At 52.8% G+C, this 22,938-nt stretch overlaps 1 protein-coding gene across 3 annotated transcripts; it reads right to left on the reverse strand.

Annotated features, from left to right (window-relative positions):
- Window positions 1-1,668: 1,668 nt before the first annotated feature.
- Window positions 1,669-20,765, reverse strand: B3GNT3 (UDP-GlcNAc:betaGal beta-1,3-N-acetylglucosaminyltransferase 3). 3 transcript variants are annotated; one of them, XM_069589086.1, is made up of 5 exons: window positions 20,605-20,655; window positions 8,112-8,362; window positions 7,509-7,568; window positions 5,239-5,855; window positions 1,669-3,247 (listed from the first exon to the last, which is right to left on the reverse strand). In XM_069589086.1, exons 4-5 carry the CDS (start codon window positions 5,803-5,805, stop codon window positions 2,696-2,698), a joined length of 1,119 nt encoding a protein of 372 aa, XP_069445187.1. In that variant the 5' UTR covers window positions 5,806-5,855; window positions 7,509-7,568; window positions 8,112-8,362; window positions 20,605-20,655; the 3' UTR covers window positions 1,669-2,695. The 3 variants fall into 3 exon arrangements, with proteins under 3 accessions (XP_069445187.1, XP_069445186.1, XP_069445185.1); XM_069589085.1 differs by lacking the exon at window positions 8,112-8,362 and having other exon boundaries at window positions 20,605-20,765; XM_069589084.1 differs by lacking the exons at window positions 7,509-7,568; window positions 8,112-8,362 and having other exon boundaries at window positions 20,605-20,740.
- Between the last annotated feature and the right edge of the window lie 2,173 nt (window positions 20,766-22,938).

Consider the following 22,938-nt stretch of genomic DNA (forward strand, 5'->3'; position numbering starts at 1 on the left):
TCAGTTCAGTTCAGTCGCTCGGTCGTGTCCGACTCTGCGACCTCATGGACTGAAGCACGCCAGGCTTCCCTGTCCATCACCAACTCCCAGAGCTCACTCAAACTCGTGTCCATTGAGTTGGTGATGCCACCCAACCATCTTATTCTGTTTTCCTCTTCTCCTCTGCCCTCAATCTTTCCCAGCTTCAGGGTCTTTCCCAATGACAGTTCTTTGCATCAGGTGGCCAAAGTATTGGAGTTTCAGCTTCAGCATCAGTCCTTCCAAAGAATATTCAGGACTGATTTCCTTTGCCTCATTTTAATTCTCCTCAAAGTTCTTACCACTTCTGGTAAGTTCCTGTTTCATTGTTCAGAGGTTTGTTTTCTCATTATAAAGTGGGTCAGTGCCCACTGACCTTTCCCAGGGGGCCGGAGGAGGAGTACAGGGCAAGGTGCTCAGGATACAGTCTGACAGGAGGGGAACCTCCTGGGTGGTCCAGTGGTTATGAACCTGCCTGCCAGTGCAGTGGACATGGGTTTGATCCCTGGTCCAGGAAGAGCTCACATGCCGTGGAGCAACTGAGCCTGTGTGCGCCAACTACTGAGCAGGCACGCCGTCACTACCGAGCCCTTGCAGGGCAACGACTGAAGCCCGAGCGCCTAAAGCCTGGGCTCCACAATGAAGAGGAGCCCCTGCTCGCCACCACTAGAGAAAGCTCTTGTGCAGTAACAAAGACCCAGTGCAGCCAAAAATAAATGAAATTGGAAAAAAAAAAAAGAGACACAAGGAAGGGAACAGAGGAAGGGGACAGGACTGTAGTCCCAGTGGGAGGAGGTGAACCCAGTGAAGAGAGGGAGGGTGGGTGGTGGAATTCCCAAGGAGCCTGGGTGGGTCCAGTGTCCCATGCAGCCAGGAGCAGTCTCTCCATTGTGTCTCTTTCCCGAGCCTGCCACTAAACTGGCAGTGAGAATCAGGCTGGGGAGGTAATATTGTTAGGGGAAAGCACACTGACTGAAGCAGCCCACCCTGGCCAGGCACCATAGTAACCATTTGCATGAGTTATTTTATGACGGGAGGTCCTGGTAAGGAATGCAGAACTAATAAGCCACCACCAATCAGAAGAATTTGGAAAAGGTCATAAGAAGACATCACGTGTCCAACCACCTCCCAGAATCCTCGCTGGCATCCACCTTGGCTGAGCAATGCGTGCACCACCAGGAAGGACTCTGAGTCAGAATGATTGGTCAAAGACAGCCTCAATTCATGGGGAACCAACCCCCTCACCATCAAACTTGAGACTGTGAGCCACGCGGCACAGCAGTTCTCCAGCATTCCCTTACCCTGCTGCTCTCCACCCGGGTGCCCTTTCCCAATAAAGTCTTTTGCTTTATTAGCATGTGTGTCTCCTCAGACAGTTCGTTTCCAAATGTTAGACAAGAGCGCACTCTCAGGCCCTGGAAGGCGTCCCTCTTCCTGCAACAATATGAGCTGAAGCCAATAGGGAGCCATGGAGGGTGTGTGAGCAGGTGGGGGGATGATGTGAGATCTACCTGATGGAAGCTCTATAGCTTCTTCTTTATCCATGCCCTATTTTTACTGTGTATATTTGCTTCTGGAAATAAGATTTTAAGGATGAATGTCGACTGATCTAAAACTTGTAAATCACTGTGGAAAAAAAAAGACCTCAAATTCTTCTGCAAAACATTTTATTCCCTGAGGATCTGCTCTCTGTAGTGAGACCCCACCCCCCTTGCCACCGTCCCAATCCCTGCGAAGCCCATTTCAGACACCTGTTTGAGGGTAGCAGGGCGTGGGGGGAGGTCACCAGTTCACTTGGATCTCCCCAATGGGAGAGACACACCGGGGTGAGGGCCAGTCTGAGAACTTAGGCACCCAAAATACCTGAATATCCCCCTTCTCTGGGCACAAAAGAGTGCGTATGCAGGACCTGGACCCAGTGAGAACCCCTCTGGCCCCATTATTCTTCCCTGAAATCTTGGGGAGCACAGATGTGGGTGCTGGGCCCTGCCAGGGACACCAGAAACTCTGAGCTCCCATAACCTGAGACAGATAGCCGCCTCCCTCCTCTGCTCAGTGTTCCCACCTTTAGAGCGATTGACGCCAGGAGCAGGGAGGAGGCAGTCACACACATTCACAGCGTTTCTGGCCCCTCCCACCATCTGAGGGGTCCAAGATCTGGAGAGGGATGGAGAACAATAACCCTCTCTCCCCAGCTGAAAAATCCTTCTCCCTTCAGCTATGTGTGGACCCAGAAGTTCTCAGTTGGCCTTGAACCATGGCCAGAACTCACCTACCACAGCAGGCTCATGACCGAGAAGCGGCTGGCCACTGCTTAGGGTTCAGCCCATGATGAAAGTCAGGGCTAGGAGGCGGGACACTGAAAACGAATGGGTGTAGCAGCGGTAGCTGGGACCTGAGCAGAAGTGCTTCTGCCCTTAGCAGCCATGGAGAGAGACGGTCCCTCCAGCTGAGAATCTAGGGAGGAAGATGGAACGTGGTCTAGGCAGTACCAGGTAGGTTTTGAAGGATGTGTAGGAGTTCACTGGGCAGATGATTCACTCATCAAGCCCTCCCTGGTACCCTCCTAGCTCTGCCTACTTAGGAGGACAAAGGTCTCAGCTTCCTGGATGGAAGCTGCTGCCTTTTCCATAGGGATGGAGACAGTAGCCTCAAGGCTGGGGGCATTGACACCGCCTCAGTAGACCTGACTCTGCCTGCCACAGGTGAGGTTGGGCTGGTTCAGTGCATCCCACATGAGCAGCATCTCATAGGGCAAGAAGCGGTGCACCAGCAGCAGCTCTCGGTAGAAGCAGGGGTCAAAGGAGGACAGGCGGCTGGAAGGGGACCGAACGCCAGCCGTGCGGATACCACTGTGTGAGGCGGGCTCCAGGCCCTCCTGCTTCAGGCACATGCCCAGGAAGACATCATCGATGGGGAAGAGGTCCAGGGCGTGGGAGGCGTGGCGCAGGGCAGCGGCCGTGAATCGGGACAGTAGGAAGCCACCGCCTCCGCAGTAGGGCGGGTAGTGTTCCTCCTCCATGACCACCTTCGGCACGTAGTACTTGCTCCACGGAATCCGGATGGGGCCCACATTGTGGATCAGGTGGCCCACAAAGAGGTGCTGGTCAGGGTTGTGGCTCTGCAGGTAGGCGACCATGTTGTCTGTGTGGGCGAAGACGTCATCATCCCCGTTGAGCAAAAAGCTGGCATTGGTGCACCGTGTCTTCTGCCACTGTAGGAAGAGCACCTGCAAGGGCGGGCCGGTGGGTAGACAGGGCATGCAGGCTTGATGCCTGGGCCATCGGCTTTGGGTCCCTATTGGCCACCCCAGTAACCCCCAGTCAGGCTAACCTGGGTTCAGTAATTCACTCTGTGGGGTGATCTTTGCAACCAAGAGCCCCTCTCGCTGCCTCAGTTTCCAACTTCCCAGACAGGACTTGTCATAGGACCTACCTCCTGGAGTGCTGGGGATCTTCAGGGACGATGCTCTGTAATGTACAAGAAGTGCTCGAAAATCGTCTCATTTATGCTTATTGCTATTCTTTCTGACTCTGCCTTGCCAAGCACTGCCATCACAGAATTACTCGTATGATTCTTATATAACATCTACTTCCCCTACCATGGCTCAGACGGTAAAGAATCTGCCTGCAATGCAGAAGACCCAGGTTCAATCCCTGGGTCTGGAAGATCCCCTGGAGAAGTTAATGACTACCTACCTCAGTAACCTTGCATGGAGAATTCCATGGACAGAGGAGCCTGGCAGGCTTCAGTCCATGGAGTTGCAAAGAGTCAGACATGACCGAATAACTAACACTTCAGTACTTCCCCCACCAGGCTCTGGACTCCCCCTGGGTGGGAGCAGTGTCTCTCCTATATGCCATCATCACCCAGGATGGGGTCAACACTTCGTAGACACCGGATTCGTGTTTGTCAAGTTGCCGCTCATCACAGGCTTTTATGTTTTGCATTAAGAATGTGGCATATTAAGAAGTTCCGGGTCCTCTGCCCACCTTGGCTTTAGTTATCTTCATAACAACTATTGCTGCATGCCAGTGCTTGCTCAGTGTCTGCCCTACCTTGAATTCTTAACACAATTTTAGGAAGCAGGTGTGGTCTTCAACCCCATTTACAGATGAGAAAATAGAGGCTCTCCCGAGAAAGTGCCTTGAGTAAGGTCACACAACAGAGATGGTCTATTGTTCAAGGTCTTGAACTCAGGCCTTTCTGTGCTTACTATGAGCAGGGGGCCCCTTTCAACTTGGTTCTCTACTCAGCTTGCTCCACCCCTCCCACCCCTCAAGCTGGTTGGGTCCCTGGAGCCTTCAATTCCTCCTCGGAGCATGGGCAAGATAGCCTCTACTTCTCACCGTTTCTCTTCATCAGAAAGGTTTTTGTTGAGTATCTACTGCACAGACCTGAGCCTCAGAGGGAGACAGACCAGAACAAAGAAACAAAACGTGCTCTGTCCAGTGTTTCCCTCCGTGCGAAGTCGCTTCAGTCGTGTCCAACTCTTTGCGACCCCATGGACTACAGCCCACCAGGCTCCTTAGTCCATGGGATTTCTCTGGCAAGAATACTGGAGTGGGTTGCCATGCCCTCCTCCAAGGGATCTTCCTGACCCAGGGATCGAAGCCAGGTCTCTTACATTTCCTGCATTGGCAGGCGAGTTCTTTACCACTAGCTCCATCTGGGAAACCCTACCTGTCACTGGCCCAGGTACTTTATAAATATAATATCATCTCAGGGACTTCCCTGGCAGTCCAGTGGTTAAGACTCTGAGGGGCACAGGTTTGATCCCAGATGGAGGAAATTAAGATCCTGCATGCTGTACCACTGAATATAAATAAAACCTCATATAATCTTCACTGTAGCCCTCAGAGGTGAATGAGTTCAATGAATATCCCATTTCCTTGATGAAGAAACTGAGGCAGAGAGAAATGAATGATCACTAGGGCAAATAGCAAATAAGACGTTTGAACCCAGGTCATCAAGGCTTGGAGAGGCAGGCTTGCAAGCTCACACCACCCTGTCCTTTCTCCCTGCCTTTCCTGGATGAAGAAGACTTCAGATCACTATGAGGACAGTAGCGGGGGTGGGGTGAGGGGGCTTCTGGTCTCCAGGACCCCTAAGAGGAGATGGTAGCAACTTTGGGCAGGAAGGACGGTGGCTCCAAGCAGGTGGCACCCCGCCCACCCCCCACCCCGCGCCGCCCCTTCCCCCGCCCCACCCCCAGGCAACCTGCTTGAGGGTGAGGTTGAAGAATGTGTCGTAGAAATCCCACTGCAGGATGTCCCCGTGCGTCTGCGCCTCCATGGCCAACAGCCGGTTGACCTTGCGTGCCTCCAGCGGTTTGGAGTCGGTGCCCACCAGGAAGAGGCGGCGCAGCTGGACGCCGAGAATCTGGCGCTCACGACCCCACGTGCGCCGCACCAGCTCCCGGCGCTCGTAATTGCTGGGCGAGGACTTGATCACCAACAGCAGGAAGACAGGGTCCGCACACTTGTCGGGCGGCACTTCCTGGAGCAACGCGAAGTCGCGGCAGTGTTTGTACAGCAGGAAGTCGCGGATGTGCCGCGGCTGCCCTGCGAAGTCAGGCAGGGTCGTCATGGAGGTGTTGGGCCGGCAAGGGGCCGGCGGGGGGCGGAAGTGCGGTGAGGGCCAGTCCGGAGCCTTGGGGGCGCGCGGCTGCTCCTTCAGGGGGGGGCAGGTGGGCGGTGACCGGTGCAGACTTAAGAGGAGGAGGGTGAAGGTGGCTAGAAGCAGAGCCAGGCCCGCCTCTTTCCGCAGGGGATGGGAGCACCTCATTGTGGTCCACCGGAGTTCCGGAGTGGCCGGAGGAGGCCCCTGGGCAGCCCCTGCTGACAGTAACACTCGCTGAAGGTGCCAGATGGGCCAAGCGCTTTCCCCGCCCTGCCTGTGGACCCCAGCGCCTGGTTGCAGCGTTACAGTTGCTCACGTCCCTAAAATGCTGAAACCTACCCCCAGAGATTCCCCTGTCCCCACCCCTTCCAGTACCTCATTTGGCTCTGACTCTTGCCCAGGGCCTACTGGGGATCAATATTTACAGAGAAAACAGGCATGGAGATGCCAAGGGGAGCCTCCCAGATTCAGTGTGCCCAGAATCCTCGACATCCAACCTGGACCTCTTTATGTTCCAGCCTCAGAGATGGCTCAGGAGCCTCCCAGAGAAAGAGACAGAGAACTCCCCTTTTAGTAGTTGAGAGCTGCTGGGATCCTTCCTGCTTCCCTTTTCACTTGCCCCTCCAGGAAGCTCTGAGCTTCTGATATAACTATCACTCACTCTACATTTTGGTGGCAGGGCACTGTATGTGGGATCTTAGTTCCCCCACCAGGGGTTGAACCTGCGCCCCACTGTGGTGGAAGCACAGAGTCTTAGCTCCTGGCCCACCAGGGAAGTCCCATGACTATTTTTAATGGTCCTGTGAGCTGAGCATGGCCTTTCTTGATGGCGCAGTTGATAAGGAATCTCCTGCAAAGCAGGAAACCCAGGTTCGATCCCTGGGTCAGGGAGATCTCCTGGAGAACGGAATGGCAATCCACTCCAGCATTCTTGCCTGGAGAATCTCATGATCAGCGGAGCCTGGTGGGCTGCAGTTCATGGGGTCACAAAGAGTTAGACACGACTGAGGGACAAACACACACTGAGCTGAACATGGGCCCTGGCTCTTCACAGACTGCTCAAGCTCAGCATGTCTCAAACAATGCTCTCTGCTTTGGCAAACTCCTGTTTCTGCTCTAAAGCCCATCTCAAATGATCCATTCTCCAGGAAGCCCCTTTTGACCCCTCAGGAAGAGTCCTGGTTCCCTATTCACCACCTCTAGTCCCATGGCACTCTCTGGCTCGGTCATGGTCCCATGAGGATGTCTGTATCCGACTTTGATTTCTTAAGGCTGAGGGCTTCTTGAGGGTCCTGGCATTGCCCAGCATGAGGCAGACGCACAGGGGAAGCAAGGAGTGTCTGAATGAATAATTTATGAATAAAAGTAAGTTCACTTAGTTTCTCTCTGGCAAACTCTTGTTCATCCGTCAAAACCCCTCCTCCTAGAGGATTTCCTTTCCCATATCTATGCAGAGCCCTTGGTTTCCTGTTCAGATCCTTTTCCCAGGCTTCCCTGGACTCCCTTGGTGTCCTTTTGTCTGAAAAGGTGGTATCTGTGCTGTGTCCCAGCCCTCAACGTGAAGATGAACAGCATGAAAATGCTAAATTAGACCCAAGGCAGGACCTACCGATCCATTAAACGCTTACTGGCTTATCTCAGAAAGGTGCCCCCTGGAGCCACATTCCTGGGTTTCAACCCCAATTCCATCACTCCCTGGCTGCGTGCCCTTCATACCTAGGGCCTTAGTATCCTCAGCGATAAAGGGGACATGTGAGCAACCCCCAAGTCACTGGGTTGTGCAGGTGTGAAGGGAGTTCCTGGCACCTGGTACCTAGTGGCCATTTGACCAGTGTTTGTTGAATGAATAAGTGAACCTCAACGTTTACCTCAGATTGCTTCAGGAAGTCCGTGCTGCTCTGGGGTCTCCTCCTTCTCCCCTTTGGCACCTGAAACATCGTAGGGCAGTCAGTGGATTCTCCTAGGCCCCTCCAGCTCTAAGCAACCTCAACCAGCTCTTCCCTAAGAGCAAGAGTCTCCCATTTTATCTAGAGCTACAAAAGGGCGCTGGTGCTGGGCACAGGGCTTCCTTCCCTGATCCATGAGGTCGTTCCCCAGTGTGCCCGTCATCATCTCTGCACACTGCCTAGCCAAGGACTGTCTGACCAGGTATGTCCCCAAGAAAGGGCTCAGACTCCACTCTACAGGTTCTACTGTGTGACTCTGGGAAAGAAGCTTGACCTCTCTGAGCTTCAGCGTTAAATGGGAATTAACCCTATGTAAGAATGTGATTGGGATTTTAACCTCAAACATGCTGAGGACCTCAAAAATGGTCCTGCCTCAGGACCTCTGCACAGGCTGTCTCCTCTGCCTGATTCCCCAGATTTCCACACATTCCCTCCTTCACCCCCTTCCCGTCTTTGCTCAGATGTCCCCATCTCAGGAACACCTCCTCAGGAAACATCATCTCACTGGCAGCCCTGATCCTCCACCTTAGCCCACTTTTTCTGTCTTTCATAGCACTTTTCGTCTTCTGAAGTGAAGTGAAAGTTGCTCAGTCGTGTCCCGTTCTTTGTGACCCCATGGATTATACAGTCTGTGGAATTCTCCGGGCCAGAATACTGGAGTGGGTAGCCATTCCCTTGTCCAGGGGATCTTCCCAACCCAGGGATCAAACCCAGGTTTCCCGTATTGCAGGCAGATTCTTCACCAGCTGAGCCACCAGGGAAGCCCCTTTCATCTCCTAAAATACATGATCAAACTTTAAAAAGGTACTGCTTTTCATCCATCTTCTCCACCAGAACACGAGCTCCGTGAAATGTCTTATTCACCACTTTATCCCCAGCCCCCAGAACCGTGCTTCGTGCACAGTGGGTGTTCGGTAAATGAGTATTGGATGAATGAATGAATGAATGCTCAAATGCCGGAGATTCTGAAAAAACATGGACTCTTGGGACTTCCCTGGTGGTCCAGTGGTTGGGACTACTCGCTTCCACTGTAAAGCGCACAAGCCCAGCTGGAGAACTAAGATCCTGGAAGTCCCACAGTGTGGCCAAACATACAAACGTATATGCAGACTCTCAGAATGACTTTATAAATTCATTCAAGCCAATATTTACTGTGCTTCTCCTCTGTGCCAGGCACCTCCTGGGAGCTGAGGACCCAGTGATGGACAGGCATGGGATGCCTAAACATCTCTGCCACTCTGGGACCCACACTCTCCAGGGGGAATAAACACTAACTAAAAACGCCAATGAAATGATATGGGAGGAAAAGGGGTCTAGTGTGTGTGGGAGTGTGGCTCTCGAGGTCTAGATGACATTTAAGCGGGATGTGAATGGCACAGAGGAGCCAGCATGGCTGATGTCGCTGTGTGCGGAGGGGAGGGTAGGGGGAGAGGATACCAGGGAAGGCAACAGCAAGTGCAAAGGCCCGGAGGAGGGGATGAGTCAGTGGAGTCTGAGTAGCTAGGGACCCTGTCTGCTCGTGGCACAGAGCCTGTCTTATTGCTGTGTGCCCCCGGCTTGGCTGCCAGCCTGAGAAGGGGTGGTTTCACCATCTGGAGGGCAGGTCTGTGAGTCCTAAAAGGACATATCACAATCTTGTGAACCAACAAATGTGATGCAAGAATGAACAAATCCAAGAAGGACGTTTTCCTGAGCTGAAGAGGAGCCTGAGTTCAGAGTGGACCACAAGGAAGGAGTGTTTCAGGCAAACCTGGCAGATGCCTGAGCTCCAAGGATGGGGAAAAAACCTCCGGAGCTGCCGTAGAAAGCCCAAGTCACCAAAAGTCAGGGGAGAGATGTCACAGTGTTCTCTTTGGCGACACTGGTGGGCAGAGACCCACAGATGCTGGAAGACATGGGACCCCAACTTCTAACTCAGACACCCTCATTCAGAGGGTGGATTCACTTACAGTCTAAATCAGTTTTCAACCAGGGATTATTCTGCTCCCAGGGGATACTTACCGGGCAACGTCTGGGGACATTTCTGGTTGTCATGATTGGGGGAGGGTAGAGATACGGGGCTGCTAATAGCATGGAGTGGGTGGAGGCCAGAGATGCTGCTTAAATGAACATCCTACAGGTCACAGGACAGCCCCCATGACAGAGAATGGTCCAGTTCCAAATGTCAACATTGTCAGGATTGAGAAATCCTGGTCTTATTTAAATAAACATAGAAACGGAATAGAGAATTGAAAAGGAGGAAGGATTCAAAGAGGGGAATGAGGGCTGGACACAGAACCTTGAAATAGGTTTAGATAAATTCCCTGGATGGAGTATTTGGGATTTATTAGTGTTTATTTCTGGAGAAGGCAATGGCACCCCACTCCAGTTACTCTTGCCTGGAAAATCCCATGGATGGAGGAGCCTGGTAGGCTGCAGTCCATGGGGTCGCTAAGAGTTGGGCACGACTGAGCGACTTCACTTTCACGCATTGGAGAAGGAAATGGCAACCCACTCCGGTGTTCTTGCTTGGAGAATCCCAGAGACAGTGGGCCCCCGTCTATGGGGTCACACAGAGTCGGATACAACTGAAGCGACTTAGCAGCAGCAGCAGCAGTGTTTATTTCTATTTAAATAGAAAATCAAACCTAAATGGCCAAGGGTCCCTTAGCTGGGAATGTGTTTAGTTCCCATAACAAAAAAAAAATAATTCCGCAAAATAGGAATACCTACAACTCAGCAGGCTTCCCTGGTGGCTCAATGATAAAGAATCCACCTGCCAATGCAGGAGAAAGGGGTTCAACCCTTGGGTCAGGAAGAGCCCCTGGAGAAGAAAATGGCAACCCAGTCCAGTATTCTTGCCTGGGAAATTGCATGGACAGAAGAGCCTGACAGGCTACTGTCTATGGGGTCAGAAAAGAGTCAGACACAACATAGCCACAAAACAACAATTCAGCCAAACCTGGGCATTGGGAAGGGGGAAGGAGAAGGGATCAAATGACTAAATGGCTCATATTACAGGGATCAGTGTCTGGGCAAAAGAGACCCTCTTGAAGGTGGTCATTTGCTTCTAATTAATTCCATTAATGCGTGTTCTTTTCCTTGCACTTTCCTTCTTTGCATATGAAACATTCACTCTTTGCTGGCTACCTGCATTCCCAACTTTTTCTTGCCAGGTATCTTCTTAAAATGGAGGGAGCTTACAGAGACTCCATCCTCCCAGGCTCTGTGAGTCTCCTGACTGGGATCTGAAAGTTCAAGCTGGGGTCAGTGGAGGGGATGGAGCTTCATTCCCCTTCTCCCTGCACTAGACCTCTATGAATGCACCTCAGTTCCACTTCCCTTTTCCATCCACCAAGGTCACCCTCAAATAACTCATGGCCCCTTGAAACTTCAAGCAGGAAGTACTTCCAAACTCACAACATCCCGCATCCAGATTGGCATAAAAAAGAATCCCTGGGGCTCCCTTTCAGTCAGGCTGAGAGCGTTGGGGATTCACTGATCCAGAATACCCTGCTGGGTGACTCACTGGGCGATACCCCAGGTGGTCCCCAGTCTCCCCTTATAGGCCTTACTTTCTAAAGAGGTAATGACCTCACACCTACCATTGGAAAGACTGGGTCTTAGGGGCCCAGTGTTGTCAAAGTTGGGGAAGCCCTTAGTATTACTTCCTCCAAGCAGCTATGCAGCAACTCTGGGACCTTTGTTGGTAGGCTGGGTGGTTGGTGAGAAGTTCCTCTCAGGCCTGCTTTCAATTCTCTGACCCTCCACCCCACCCACCCCCAAATTCTGCTGTGTACCCCCTCCAGACTGGCAAGGACTGGACTTGTGGAAACTGAAATTGCTGCTCACTCTGAAGTCTGTGGGGTCTGAATAACTCTGGGAGAATCCCCACCCTCACTCCATAGCTGGGGAAGTGCAGCTCAGTCATCCTAAGGTGGCCCAGTGGGTGACTTGCATTGCCACAGCAACCCACTTTGTCTCCAAGTTCTTCAGTCCCAAGAAGGGTGTTGTAGTCTCTTACCCCAAAGCACACTTATGAAACATTCATTCATTCAACAAACAGATTCTAGAGGAACTAAGAAGCCTCAGCCCTGGGCCTGGCCCTCCAGAAGCTCTCAGACTTGGGGAGACAAATCCAGGCACCTGTGGCTTCAGGTCTGGGCCAGAAGAATGGATTGGGGTATTGAGGCTGAGGTTTTGAAGGATGCATATGAGTTCACCAAGGGCATTCAGACCGGAGGCTGAATGCAAAAGCGAAGAAGAGAAAGAAAACAAAGACTATTCAAGGAATCACGTGGTTTATTTTGTTGAAAAGCAGAATTTGGAGAAGGGTTGATTTCTGAGGCTAAGAGGTGGGGCCAGACCCCATAAAGACCTTGAATGCCAAGCTGAGTAGTGGGGTTCTTTCCTGGGGGTATGGGAGAGTCATGAAAGGTATGTGAGCAGAGAGGCCCGATTCCTTGTTGAAGGGTCCCTCTTTGCTCAGAGTTGACCTTGGTGAGGCACTTCCTCTGGGGCATCTATTTCCTTGTTAGCATATGGAAGTTCTGAGAACACTCATTGCCCTATAAACACACAAGGGTCACTTTCCATATTAAGTAGCAGAGGGCTTGGCATACACTGACTATGTCGTGACAACCTCAGTGACCTTGCCTCATGGTCCTGGGTCCTTTAATGCCCCCAGAACCCCTACTTACAGATGGGGATAATGAGGCTCAGCACAATGCAGGATTGGAACACAGAATCTGGATGGGTGGGAACCCTGCAGTTCCCACCTGGACGTCCCTCCAGAATCTGTCACAAGGAACCCATGTGCTAAACATCTGATGTAGGACTGAGAACCTGGTGAGCAGATGGGCCATGCTGGGGGGAGGGAGAAGGGAGCAGGGGGCGGGGGGGCTGGTGAGTGAACCTAGGAACAGGCAGTAATCCAGCTGCTTTACTTGTTGCACTGACTTGTGGGCCACAGAGTATTGACTGTGTACCTACTATGCGCAAGGTGCTGGGGCCACAGCCATGCCCAAGTCAGCCCGTCTCTTACGATATCCACACACGAGGTGGTTCTTTTAGTTGCAACCGTGTTAAATGCTGTCAAAGACAAAGGGATCCGTGGCAGGGAAGGGACCTGACCCGCCTGCGGATCCCCTTAAGGATGAAGGGAAATCACGTGGGCAGAGCCCTGGGAGAAGGGCGTCCTAGGCAGAGGGCACAGCAAGTGCCAAGGCCCTGCGGTAGGCACAACTTTAGGTTGTTGAAGGAAGAGGCAGGAAGTGGTGTGGCTGAAGCCAAGGAGGAGGAGGAGGGAGATGAAGGCAGGGTTGCCGAGGACAGCCGGGGGAGGAGCAGGAAATGGGGCCTGGAGGGTGTGTGAGCAGGGGAGGGACGAGACTGAGTTATACTTTGAAGATGTTCCCTGTGGCTGCTGAGCGGGGAAGTGCAATCAGGGCCCGAGTTAGAGGTCAGGGCAGCAAGAATTTGGGGGCCTGGATAGGAGCTGGCTGGTGGGGTACAGGGATGTGGGTGAGCTCAGCAAACAGGATGAAGGGAGTACTCAAAATTTGGAACCTGAGTCTTCCCGCGAGATGTAGCGGTTCAGAGGCTGCGCTTCCACGGCAGGGGGCCTGGGTTCAATCCCTGGTCAGGGAATTAAGATCCTGTATGCAGCGCAGCATAGCCAAAAAAAGAAAACAAATTGAAACCTGGATGTGGGGGAAAGAGAAGGATGGGCCAGGCAGAAGAAAATGTGAGAAGTCTCTGAGCCTTTCACAAGGGGATATTATGGGGCAGCAGGTGGCCCAGGCGCAGTGTCTGGGCAAGAGCATTTGGCACGCGATGGCAGGTACGCCAGGAAGACCCATCAGGTATCTGATGGATGAACCCATCAGTCTACTGCCCGCACTTGGCAGGGCCTCCTCCCGCTAGCTCATAGTGCCACTATGTAGAGAGGGATTGCAGTGATGTCCAGACTGATTCTCAAGGCCCATCACCCAACTCCGCACCGCAATACCAGCCAATCCTGCTGGGGGCTGTTTGCCTTCCATGCACCACTGCAAGTTCACCATCACCCAGAGCCTGCTTCTTCCACTGCACACAGCAAAGCCTCTTGTTTCCACTGACTGAGACCCACAGCCTCTGCCTCTTGCTGTGCAGTTGCTCAGCCGTGTCTAGATTCTTGTGACCCCATGGACTGCAGCACACCAGGGTTCCCTGTCCTTCACCATCTCCCGGAGTTTGCTCAAATTCACGTCCACTGAATCGATAACGCTCCCCACTTTGGGTGTTCTCAATCCCCTTCTCCCCCCGCCCCATGACCTCTGCCCCCTCTCCTCCATTCCAGCTATACACAACCTCTGGTGGCTCAGATGGTAAAGAATCTGCCTGCTGTGCAGGAGACGGAGGTTCGATCCCTGCTTGGGAAGATGCCCTGGAGAAGGAAATGGCAACCCACTCCAGTATTCTTGCCTAGAGGTTCCATGGACAGAGGAGCCTGTGGGCTACAGTCCATGGGGTCACAAAGAGCGGGACACAACTGAGCGACTAAGCACACACACACTCACACACCCAGGCTGGACCCTGCCACAGGGCCTTTGCACCTTCCACTTCAGACGCCCTTCCCTCCTGCTCTTCCCCCTCGTTCTCCTTGATCTTCAGGCCTCCATCCAACATTATCTCCTTAGAGATAAGGAGAGGCCCCGGCCTCCCAACCAAACCACCCCACCTCGGCCCCACCTTCCTCTGCTCCTCTCTCCACCACTGGACAAATCTACTCGCTTCTTCCCTGTTTATTTCCCCAGCCAACATGGAGCCCCAGAAATGGGGCCCAGCGTCTTGGCACTCGCAGCTTAGTCCCCAGGTGACACTCGCTGCTGTTTGTTGTACGGGCAAAAATACTAACGATAATTCTCGTATTGGCTATTTCCTTGCGTGTCATTTCAGCCTAACCCCATGGCAGACAACAGCTGTCACCATTCCCTACTCGGGACCCTAGAGGATGCAGGTGATTCAGTCCTGGTAAATCAGCAAGCCCAACCGTGGAGCCAAGGGGGCAGGACCAAGAAGCACTGAATGTCCCTGACTCCTTCTTAATATGTGAAAGGGCCAAATATTCCTGGCACTGAAATATATTCACGATGTATTTAATGAGCAAGAAGTGCTAAATATGAATGACCCGCTAACTATACAGACACTCAGTACTTATAATACATGAAATAGTTATAAGGCAACAATTAAGAGTTGCAAGGTGCATTTGTGATGCATTAATGAATATGCATATTATCACAATCGTATTCGACTGTTTGCGATCCTAAGGACTGCAGCCCATCAGGCTCCTCTGTCCATGGGATTCTCCAAGCAAGAATACTGGAGTGGGCTGCCATTTCCTTCTCCAGGGGATCTTTCCTACCCAGGGACCAAACCTTGGGTCTCCTGCATTGCCGGTGGGTTCTTTACCAACTGAGTCACCAGAGGTTGTGGAATATGCATGTTATCATAATGAATATAATATGGACCAGCCACTAAACAGCCCCGAGGCACCAAGAGACATGTTCACTGAACAGTCTTGATTCATTGCATATATACACACAGTACTTCTTGTTAATAACTCACTGAATATTCATGAGATACTAGATGTGCAGAAGAGGCTAATCACTCAGCAGAATTAATTAGGAACCCCCACTGGTGAAAGGTTTGTTGTTGAACCATGAAAAGACGCTGGGATTTTTGGCCTCCGGAGGAGAATTTAATCCGGGGCCAGAGAGAGGCTTGATTGCTCAGAGCTTTTGTGTAATAAAGTTTTATTAAAGTATAAAGGAGATAGAGAAAGCCTCTGACATAGGCATCAGAAGGGGGCAGAAAGAGTACCCCCCTGCTAGTCTTCAGCTGGATGTTATATAGTTACTAGCAGTCTGTTAATAAAAGAAAGTCTTAAAACTCAGAATGGCACCAGGCCCCTCATCCACAAGATGTATTTTGGGATAATCTTGGCAACAGACGAGTCATCGGGCCATAAAACGATTGACTTGAACCTCGTAGAAGGGTAGATTACCATACAAATAGTTTCCTTTACATAGATTAGGGGAACAATGTCTAACATACTGGTTTGTCAAGTAGGTTTTGAGCCATTAGGCGAACCGGCTTGAGAGTCTGGGGTAAATGCATAGTACATTAACATAGCTTAAGACAAACATTTTATGCATTGGTTATCTCAAGGCTTGAAAATAGTTAACTTCGGGTGAAACCAGGTGTCATTATGGCAACACAGTATTTTAAGAGACTGCTAAGTCACTTCAGTCGTGTCCGACTCTGTGCGACCCCAGAGACGGCAGCCCACCAGGCTCCCCCATCCCTGGGATTCTCCAGGCAAGAACACTGGAGTGGGTTGCCATTTCCTTCTCCAATGCATGAAAGTGAAAAGTGAAAGTGAAGTGGCTCAGTCACGTCTGACTTAGCGACCCCATGGACTGCAGCCTACCAGGCTCCTCCATCCATGGGATTTTCCAGGCAAGAGTACTGGAGTGGGCTGCCATTAAATTTGTATAGAGAAGGAAAAAAATATCGCTACTTTGTTTCCTGCTGCCACTTAAGAGAGACAAAAATGTCTGACATGTGCAGCCTATTTCCTCCGTATTTTGGAGACCCCTGGCCTTCCTGCCTGTTACCCTCTCACTGGGAGCAGTGCTATAGTCCCCCATCCTCTGTCTACACCCTCAAGCAACAGCCAAGGTCTGGCAAGGTCCGGGCCTGTGTGGGTCCAGGCACCTCTATTCTCCTCACCTGTTCTTGTCACTGTCCCTTGGGAGGCCAGGAAGACAGAGAGGCTGAGACATGTGTGCTTAGTCGCTCAGTTGGGTCTCACTCTTTGCCACCCCATGGACTGTGGCCTGCCAGGCTCCTCTGTCCATGAAGATTCTCCAGGTAAGAATACTGGAGTGGGTAGCCATGCCCTGCTCCAGGGGATCTTCCCCACCCAGGGATTGAAACCAGGTATCCCACACTGCAGGCAGATCCTTAACCTTCTAAGCCACCAGCGAAGCCCAGAGACACGTGGGGAAGTGAGAATGCCACACAGTTAGTTAGCACCCTTGGGGATCTGGGCCAGCCCCGCATCCCCACCTGGCACTATTTCACACATGGTGAGGGCATGCCTGATGCCAGCTTGGAGGTCATGTCAAGGGGATTTCCCACATGAGACTCCTAGCTTCCAGAGGGTGAATCCTGGGTCCTTCTCCAGACCTGTCAGACACACAGCCACCTGCCCCACTTCCTACCCTCCAGTCCAGGGTGCTCCCAAACAGACCATTCCCTCAGCTCGGTTTTTAAGTCAGGAACATGAGGGCTTGTTTCCCTCTCACCCAGCAGCTGTGAGGACCAAGAAAGCTGATGCTTCTAAAGCTGCCATGGTGGCCCCTGGGGGTAGGAAGGCCTGCCCCAGCTGCTACTGGCCATCTGCAGGCTCGGGGCAAGTAGCTGTCCCTTCCCACTCCAGGCCTCAGCATCCCCTCTCCAAAGCTGCCTGGTGTCAGCTGACCACTCACAGGTTACCCTCAGCATGTGCTAAATACCAGCCACTGGGGCTTTCCTTGCTTCTCTTCTCCCCACTGACCCTCAGCTGGCATCTGGATGGGGATGGGGACCTGAAACATTCTGGGGTGACAGGAGAACCTCATTTGTATTTATAACCCCTCAAGCCCTGGGAGAGGCTAGAGGACCAAGCGGTGAGTTTTCCTCCAAGTCACACACACATTTATGAAGTGTCAGCATAATGCCAACAGGAACAACGTTAGTAGCAGCACCAGCTGTTGATATGACTTGCACACTGGTCAGTGCTCTGAGCTGAACACCCAGTGTATACCACGCCCTGCTCTAGGTTCTGGGAAACAAACCACCATTACTGTTATCAGGGAGGCGATGGGCTAATAGGGGACAGAAGTAGCGAATGAGACAGTTTTCTAGGAAAGCCCAAGGATGGGAGTCGGGGGTGCTTGCAGGAAAGGGGGTGACTCATTGGCCTGTGGATGGGCCTCTGTAGCTCTCAATGAGCCTCCCAAGGAGGTCCCAGGTCCCAATTCCTGGGGGTGGGGGTCAGGTGGGCACAGAGAGGGCACCCACCTACCAGAGGCCAGGCTGCTGGAATTTGAACACTGACCACCTGGACTGTGGGTGACCCCTCACTGGTTCATACCAGTTTGCCCTTCCAGCAATGATAGGCTGGTTCCTTTTTACAAGAACCATGGGTTGCTTTTGTAAACAGGAATAAAAAGGAGCAAAAGCCCAGTAAAGATAATTTCTAAGAATGGCTCATTATGAGCTGACATTGCTTACCAGGTGTATGAGTGGGTTTTATGCAAATATACGCCCAACATTCACTCTGGTGAACCCCTGGGTGTGGATGAAAGGGTGGGAGGGGGCTGGGCGACACTCGCCCTTTAGACCCTTGAGTCCTGTTTCTAGGTCCCAGGGCTCCTAATGGATGACTCATTGAATGAGCCAGCCCTCACCTACTGCAGGAATTGCCCGGGGTATCTGGGATCAGTGCAGGAAGGATTCTGAGGCTGGTCATAGGCCCCTGATTAAATGCCAGCCCTGCCCCCGGATGAGCCACAAAGGGCATCTCTGGGCTCATTTCTTCAATGGGGAAACTGAGGCTGGGGGAGGCAGGCCATGCATCGCAGATCAAGGCTTCAACTCTTCCCATGATCCAGGGAAGAGGAATGTGGAAACTGAACCCCTGGGAACCTTCTGAATGACCCCCAAACTAGGTCAGGGCCCTTTTCCAGGCCTTGTTAATTTCTCACAAGCAACGATCAATAAATGTCATGAGTGAGAACATAATCAAAGATAGAGTTAACCTGCAGGCCTTGTAGGCAGCCTTTCCACCTACATTGCGTACTTGCACTGGGGTAGGGCTATGTTAGCCTCCTCTTGTTTCCTAGGGGAACTGAAACACAGAGGGGTCAAGGAACTCATTCAAGGGAGGTTAAGTGGTAGCCCATTTCCTGCCTTTAACCGCCACCTGGTGGGATCTCCTTTAGTTTGCGATGTTGGTAGTGAGTTTCCCTATCATGGGGGTCAATCAAGCTGAACCAGATTCCCATCAGGTGGAGGGACCACAGTGTGCACCCTCCTGGGGTCATGGGGGTTGGAGGGCAAGCTATTGTCCCACTCTGAGCCTCAGAGGCCATTGGCAGGAAAAGAAGACTCAGGACATCTTATCTCCTCCCCTTGGGCTAACCCAGCCCAGCCCGAGGGTCCCTGGGCCAAGCCGGCTTGTCTGGATTCCCCAAGGTCTGGCTTGGAGGAGAGAAGCTCCAAGGCCCCTCCTCAGAGGTGTGCGGCCCCTCCCCCACACCCAGAGGATCAATCTTCACACTCTGTTGTTAGGGATCAATCTTCACACTCTGGGGTGAGGGAGAGGGGAAGGGAGGGTGTCTGGGCTGGGCTGTGCAAACATGAGCTGCTCACACAGGCAGCTAAGAGGTGGGGGCCCAGTAGCCTGACGCAGGGCCACACCTCTTCCTCTGGACTCTTCGGGCCTGTCTGGCATGGCGGCCACCTGGGAAGACAGCTATACTCACCATTATACCACCAGTGCTGGTGGTCACCTTGGGGACAGACGGGGCTGTGGGGGAAAGCTGCGGCCCCAGTTGGAAGTGTGTGGCTAATCGCTCAGTGTCCGACTCTTTGCGACCCCATGGACTGTAGCCCACCCAGGCTCCTCTGTCCATGGGATTCTCCAGGCAAGAATCCTGGAGTGGGTAGCCATTCCCTTCTCCAGGGGATCTTCCCGACCCAGGGATCAAAACAAGTCTCCTACATTGCAGACGGATCCTTGACCATCCGAGCCACCAGGGGAAGCCCTTGTGGCCCCAGGGCCAGTCCCAAATCCAGCAACCTTCCTCTGGGTCCTGAATTCCAGATTTGGACAAGGAGGCCCTGGCCCAAGGGATAGGGGATAAGGGTAGGGGTAGGGAGAGGGGGCAGGAGAGGTCGGGGTAGAGGGCTAGGGGGAAGGGGAACAGGTCCTCAGTTCCTGTATCTGCAAAGTGGCCATTAAAAAAACAAAAATTCTGGCCCAGAGGGAAAGTTGGTGGAGAAGCCATAAAGATGGCTAATGGTGCAATATAATAACTATAATTACTAATATGCTCATGGGGATGGCTGGCTTTCTGTGGCCCCACAGTTCGGCTGTCGCACTTATTTCACCTTCGCCACAGTTCCATATCATGAGCCCCACTTGACAGAAAGGGAAGCCAAGGCTCAGAGACATACAGTCACTTGCTTGAGGTCTTTCAGTGGCCAGAAGCGCCCCCACCATAAAAGTTTTTGCAGGCTAACCGCTCAGGCATCCTCGTGGAAGCTGGGTCATTTTGCTGCCCCCACAGAGGGGACACTGAGGTGCATTCGGAGAGCAGGAGCAATCAGAAGCAAGCTATATAGCCAGGCACTGGCTGACCTGAATGAATCAGGCCTGAATGACTCCCAAAGGCAACTGTGAGCTGGGGTCCCGCGCGGGAACCTGGTGCAGCGCCTGGCAAGGCTGTTGCTGTTCCTGCCCAGACCCTCCCAATCAGCGTGCTAACAATCTCAACAGTAACGATAACAGTAATAGTAATGGTCAGCGGGTACAAAGCGCACTCCACTCTTCGTTCGGTTCCCACTCTATCCTAGGAGGAAGGCTGGAGGCGGGGGTGTGCACCACGGCTGCAACGGAACAGTTACAGGATCAGGAGCCTCGGTGTCCCCCTATTCCCCAGGCGTGAGTGAGGCTTCCTTCGGGGTCAGGACTGAGTCTGCCGTGGGAGGCAGGCGACTACTATTACCGATGGGTGAGGGACCCGGGGCTCCAGATCTCCCCCCATGGGATCCGCCCCCACGGGATCGCAAGAGTTGGTCACGACTTAGCGACTAAACCACCACCAAACTTCAGGGTACACGCAGCAGGATACCGCGACCCCAGGGACCAGTCCAGGTTCCCTAGAGCCCCGACTCCCCCCCTCCACCAGAGTTCCACCAGATCCTCAGGGGCCCCAGTACTTACCCCCAGACAACCGTCCAGCCTCCGACCCCATCTCCTGCTCCGGAGCAGGAGGAGGAGTTTCATTTACGCCGAGGCCCCGCCCTTCCAGGCTTCAAGCCTTCCTGCCAGCCTCCGGCGGGACCCCACACCCTAGCTGAGGCGCTTTCCTGGAGGGCCGGGTCTAAGTTTTCTGGCCGGCCCCGCCCTTCCTTCCCTCCCCGGCCGCGCCCCTGCCCCTCCACTGGCCGGATCGCCCAACCCCGCGGCTTCTCGCCTCCTCCGACCCTACCCCGGCTCCAGACCCCATTTGGGGGAGTCTGGAGCCAGAGAGAGAGAGGCCGGAGATGTGCGAGAGGCGCCTTCCTACCTCTGGCAAAGGGCCCCAGGATTGGTCCAGCGTGTGTTCGATAAGAAATTATTAAGAGGGTGTGTGTGTGTCCAGGGGGTGGGGGGGAGCAAGGAGGCGAGTTGATCCCAGTGGCTCTTCAAGGGGTTACAATATTTCAGAACCCCATAATCTATCCGGAGCTCCCAGACGTCCAGGTGCCGCTGGCTGGCATTCGCAAAGCTGCAAGTCAGATTGGAAGATTCTTGAGGTTGGGGCTAGCCAAGATGCGAACCCTACCTGTGCTGCGTTTGAGTGTCTAGAACTTTCTGGTGTTGGCACATTAGATGGGTTGGGTTGTGGAGGAGAGCTCCAGTCCACAGGTGTAAGCCAGGTGGTGATTCAAGCCATCCTCTACTTCCTGCCCCATCGCGATTTCCTCCCTAGGAGGAAGAGGAACCGGTCCTGGCTGCACTTCAGTTTTCTCATCTGTAAAGTGGAGGAGCTACACCCGGGCTCGTCCAGCTGGGACGGGTCTGGGGAGCAAGGTCAGCACAGAGCAACCGCATGAGCTACTCTGCGGGTGTTGAAGAGCGATGACATTAAATGTCTGCCTCAAATGGGGGCATTTCAGGCCTCAGATCCCCGGGTCGGGAAGATCTCCTGCAGAAGGGAAAGGCTACCTACTCCGGTATTCTTGCCTGGAGAAGTCCTTGGACAGAGGAGCCTGAAGGGCTTCGGTCCCTGGGGTCGCAGAGAGTAGGACACGACTGAGTGACTAACACTTTTGGGCCACAGAGACCCTGGCTCTTGCACTTTCTCGCGATGACAAACCTTTAAACTATGGAACCCGTTGAGGTTTCCTGGTTTAAAGTTCCTCTAAAGAATGGGGCCCCCTCGGGTTTCCTGTGTTCACAAGCCCCATGTGTGTGTGCACGCGCGTGCTCCGTCGCTTTAGCTTTAGTTCTGTCCGACTCTGCGACCCCCTGGACAGTAGTCCCCCATGCCCCTCAGTCCATGAGACTGTCCAGGCAAGAATACTAGAGTGGGTTGCCATTTCCTTCTGCACAAGAGCCCGGTAGGAGAGCTTAATCAGACAACAGATCTGGGGGGTGTGCCTCTGCCCATCCCTCTCGGTATCAGGCAAGGGCCCCCTTCCTGTGTCATCCCTCCCCCCAACCCACCCTCCTCGAATGTGTGGGCCTGGGAGCTGACCAGGCTCGCCCAGCCCGGCTGGCCTGCCGGGTAGGAAGCTGGAGTCACCTATTACAGCCAGGGTGGCTTCAAAAGCTTTCAGGGTAGAACTGGGGGGCTGGAGGGCTTGGGTTCAAATACAGACTGGAATTATCATATGACCCAGGAATTTAATTCCACTCCTAGGTATCCACCCCGCTAAAAATAAAAAACAGGTGTTCAAACAGGTGTGCACCGTGTTTATAGTAGAACAAGGCAATCACCAAAAGGTGGAGACAATCCGTGTCCATCAAAGGATGAGTGGATGGAAACAACCTGGAATATTATTCAGCCACGACAAAGAAGAAAGCAGTGACGCACGCTGCAATGAATGCTATGCTGAGTGAAAGAAGCCAGGCTAGAAAGACCACCTCGTGTGTGAGATGTCCAGAACAGGCACATCTCTAGAGTCAGACAGCAGATTAGTAGGTACCAGGGCCTGGAGGGAATGGGGAGTGGCAGCTAATGGGAATGGATTTCCTTTTGGGGTGATCAGAATGTTCTAGAACTAGAGGGGACAACATTGTGGTTGTGCTATATGGCACTAAATTCTTTTGTATTTAAAAAAATATGTTTTACTTATTTGGCTGCAGGAGGGATCTTTTCACTGTGGCATGTGGGATCTAGTTCTCTGACCCAGGCCCCTGCATTGGGAGCGCTGTGTTTTAGCCACTGGACCACCAGGAAAGTCCCTGAATTGTTTAAATCATTAATTTTCTATTATGTGAATGTCACCTCAATTAAAAAAAAAATTTCTCAGGCCATTCACCTACCAGGGGTGGCTTCTGGCTGATCAC

The sequence above is a fragment of the Ovis canadensis genome, chromosome 5 (genome assembly GCF_042477335.2).
Source record: "Ovis canadensis isolate MfBH-ARS-UI-01 breed Bighorn chromosome 5, ARS-UI_OviCan_v2, whole genome shotgun sequence".
NCBI classification, from domain to species: Eukaryota; Metazoa; Chordata; class Mammalia; order Artiodactyla; family Bovidae; genus Ovis; species Ovis canadensis.